We start from the raw sequence: 3,807 nt of genomic DNA on the forward strand, positions 1-3,807 counted from the left end.
AATGCTGTTTTGAGCTATTTACATCTGGTCCCTTCTCTCGCCCAATAACTGACTTCCCAGTCAAAGACTTCAGAGCATCTGCATCACTCACTTTTCCAGGCAAATGTCATGTCTGGCTCCTGGGAGAAACTGAGGCCCAGATAGGACCTCAGCTTCCCAATCCTTGCTGGGATTTGGATCCGGCCCCAGAACAGTCTCTCGCCTCTACCCAGAAGAGTTGCTGGCTGGCTTTTGCCTCCTCTGCCATATATGAGGCTGGAACTCAGGATTTGGTCACTTTGGGTGGAAAATTTGGCAGGCAGGCTTCGTGGTGAACCTGAAGCTTCTCATGGGGAAGCAGGGAGTCTGAGGGAAGAGACCCAGGCTGCCATCATAACCATCCCCATCCCTCCAGGGAATGACATCTTTCTGGTGGCTGTGCACGAGCTGGGCCATGCCCTGGGCCTTGAGCATTCCAATGATCCCTCGGCCATCATGGCACCCTTTTACCAGTGGATGGACACAGAGAACTTCGTGCTGCCCGATGATGACCGCCGGGGCATCCAGCAACTTTATGGCAAGTAATCTACACCCACATCTGCTCCTTCCTCTCTGCCCCTTATCCTCTCCTGTTCTCCCTGGCCTGTGCATTTTCCCCTCCCTCGTGCTCTGCAGTCTTCCCCCGGCCCCCCCACCTGACCCTGCCTCCATCCGCTCCCACTTTTAAAAGACCCCACCTTTCCTGTCCTTTCCCAGCTGATTGCTTCAGCCTCCCGCAAAGGCCCAGCCACACCTCTCTAAAGGTGTTATCTGCCCATATGTCTGTCCTTTTTTCCTACTCTGCCACCAAGTCTGAAGTGCCCCTCGTGTTCTCTGCCGCAGGGAGCGAGTCAGGGTCCCCCACCAAGATGCCCCCTCAACCCAGGACCACCTCCAGGCCCTCTGTCCCTGATAAGCCCAAAAATCCCACCTATGGGCCCAACATCTGTGATGGGAACTTTGACACCGTGGCCATGCTCCGAGGGGAGATGTTTGTCTTCAAGGTGAGAGGAAGAAGTGGGCTGGTGTGGGGGACAAAAGGGCTCCATGACCGGGAGGCTGGGTGGAAACAGCAGCAGGACTAAATCCTAAAACTGAGGCAGTGGGGGAGCTTTGGGGGCTGAGCTGGAGGACAAAGCTAAAGATGTAATGAACTGCCTCCCAGGAGCGCTGGTTCTGGCGGGTGAGGAAAAACCAGGTGATGGATGGATACCCCATGCCCATCGGCCAGTTCTGGCGGGGCCTGCCTGCATCCATCAACACTGCCTATGAGAGGAAGGATGGCAAGTTTGTCTTCTTCAAAGGTAACCGGACATTCTGCCTTAGTCTCTGGGTGTGGGGAGGGTCTCCCTGGAGGAGCAAATTCCACCTGACTCCTCCAAAGACCGTAGAGCCCAGGGGGAATCAGATCCTGCCCTTCCCTCTCCTCCCCAGGAGACAAGCACTGGGTGTTTGACGAAGCTTCCCTGGAGCCTGGCTACCCCAAGCACATTAAGGAACTGGGTCGAGGACTGCCTACCGACAAGATCGATGCTGCTCTCTTCTGGATGCCCAACGGAAAGACCTATTTCTTTCGGGGAAACAAGTAAGGCCTCAATCCCGGGGCCGCAGGTCTTCCTCCTCAGACACCACCACCAGGTTCCCTCAATTCTGGAGGAAGACCTACTTTCCCCCTGAAATGTTTCCCTGGAGAAGAAGCTGGCTGAGCCTGTGCTGTTGCCTAGCAATGGGCAGCCTCCATTGGGTGCTGAGTGAGTGGGGTATGACCGGGTCACCATTTCAGACCTGCTCATTTGATGCCTCCTGCCCCCAGCCCTGTGCCACCGCCCCAGCTGCCAGGCACTGTCATTAAGGGCCGCTGGTGGCTCCTTGCAGCCTGGGCCCTCCCTCCCACCCCTACCTTCCACCGCTTTCAGCTGCAGGCCCTCATTACTCAAAACCCCTGTCCCCCCGCCCCCATCCACAGACACCCTTGGCTCACCGGCGAATTCAGTCCCGGGTCCCACTCCCCTTGGAGGACATGCCCAGTGTCCAACCACTTCCCTTCCCTGCCTCTCCCCCAGGTACTACCGTTTCAACGAGGAGCTCAGGGCGGTGGACAGCGAGTACCCCAAAAACATCAAGGTCTGGGAAGGAATCCCTGAGTCTCCCAGAGGGTCATTCATGGGCAGCGATGAAGGTGAGAGGGGCACAGGAGGTGTGTGTGAGGGGAGGACCGGAACAGGGAGTTAAGAGACAGCAGGAGGAAAGACGGAGAGGATCGGGTTGAAAATAATGAGGAGGAGGACAGGGGAGCCCTTGCCATGTGCCAGGCACTGCGTAAGTGCTTTCCACACTTCGGACCCCTTAATCCCCACCACTCTCTCAACCTGGTGCTAGAGTTACCTGGTTTGACAGCTGAGGAAACTGATGCTCAGAAGAGCGGAGCGATTACCTCAGCTGGCGCGCACACTGACTGGATTCTCTCCCACTCCTCTCTTTGCCTCTTCTCCGGACGCTGCCCGCACCTCTCATCTGCTGTGCCGCCTTCTTGCTGACCCTTGCAGTCTTCACTTACTTCTACAAGGGGAACAAATACTGGAAATTCAACAACCAGAAGCTGAAGGTCGAGCCGGGCTACCCCAAGTCAGCCCTGCGGGACTGGATGGGCTGCCCGTCGTCGGGGGGCCGGCCGGATGAGGGGACTGAGGAGAAGACGGAGGTGATCATCATCGAGGTGGACGAGGAAGGCAGCGGAGCAGTGAGCGCGGCCGCCGTGGTGCTGCCTGTGCTGCTGCTGCTCCTGGTGCTGGCGGTGGGCCTCGCCGTCTTCTTCTTCCGACGCCACGGGACCCCCAAGCGACTGCTCTATTGCCAGCGCTCCCTGCTGGACAAGGTCTGACCCCCACTGCCGCCCGCCCACTCCTCCCACGAGGACTTTGCCTCTGAAGGCCAGTGGCAGCAGGTGGTGGTGGGTGGGCTGCTCCCGCTGGTCCCGAGCCCCCTCCCCAGCCCCCCCATCCCTTCTTCTCTGTCCCATGACTGGCCTCTCCCCCACTCCGCGCTGGCATTGCTTCTTCCCTAGATGGGTCCCCCGGAGGCTGAGCAGGGGCCGGCCTCCCAGCCCCTGCCCCTCAGGGGCCCCCGTGGCTTGGTGTGTGTTCAGCCCCATCTGAATGTCCGGGCTCTGCACTTGAAGGCAGGACCCTCAGACCTCGCTGGTAAAGGTCAAATGGGGTCATCTGCTCCTTTTCCATTCCCTGACATACCTTTAACCTCTGAACTCTGACCTCAGGGTTCTCTGGGCACGCTAGCCCCGCGAGCCCCCGGGGGTACCCAATTGGCAGCCTCCCACCACTCTAGCTGAAAGAAATCTAATCTTGTTGTGAGGGGGAGACCCTGAGAGAATGAGGGGGTGAGGGCCACTCAGCTACCCTAAGACCTTGGGAGGAAAGCTCAGAGAGGGTCAGTCCTCTCCACCAAGATCTGCCTCTGCCCCACCTGCCCCCAAGAACTTCCACGGAAGGAGCCTGAGCCATTAAGGACTAACCTGCGGCTGCAGAAACCCTTGACAGCCCTACCCTCCCAAACGTTAGCCTCGGATGGGGATGTCAAGGTTGGAAGAGCTGAGACCAGGGGGTGCAGCTACCGGGGTGGGCCCCAGGAGTCCTGGGGGTGAGCCTGGGGGCCACAGAGAAAGAACCTCACTCAGATGCAGGCAGCTGGGGTAGGGACCCAGGGGCAGAGCAGTCAGAGAGGACAGGACAGGACCAAAAGGCAAACCAGGGAGTTGCAGCAGGAGTGGATGGC

General features: G+C 58.7%; 1 protein-coding gene across 2 annotated transcripts in view; it reads left to right on the forward strand.

Moving 5' to 3' along the window:
- The window catches only part of MMP14 (matrix metallopeptidase 14), a 9,867-nt gene extending 6,094 nt beyond the window's left edge, over window positions 1-3,773 (forward strand). The window contains exons 5-10 of one of the 2 annotated variants that reach the window (XM_007449523.1): window positions 395-556; window positions 862-1,022; window positions 1,184-1,322; window positions 1,453-1,603; window positions 2,082-2,197; window positions 2,565-3,773. In XM_007449523.1, coding sequence (XP_007449585.1) covers window positions 395-556; window positions 862-1,022; window positions 1,184-1,322; window positions 1,453-1,603; window positions 2,082-2,197; window positions 2,565-2,899 — 1,064 coding nt within the window. In that variant the 3' untranslated portion in view covers window positions 2,900-3,773. Of the gene's footprint in view, window positions 1-394; window positions 561-861; window positions 1,023-1,183; window positions 1,323-1,452; window positions 1,604-2,081; window positions 2,198-2,564 lie in introns of both variants that reach the window. The other variant, XM_007449524.1, reaches the window with a different exon arrangement.
- The last annotated feature ends 34 nt before the right edge of the window (window positions 3,774-3,807 follow it).

This window comes from Lipotes vexillifer, unplaced genomic scaffold (assembly GCF_000442215.2).
Source record: "Lipotes vexillifer unplaced genomic scaffold, Lipotes_vexillifer_v1.1 scaffold1093, whole genome shotgun sequence".
NCBI lineage: Eukaryota > Metazoa > Chordata > Mammalia > Artiodactyla > Lipotidae > Lipotes > Lipotes vexillifer.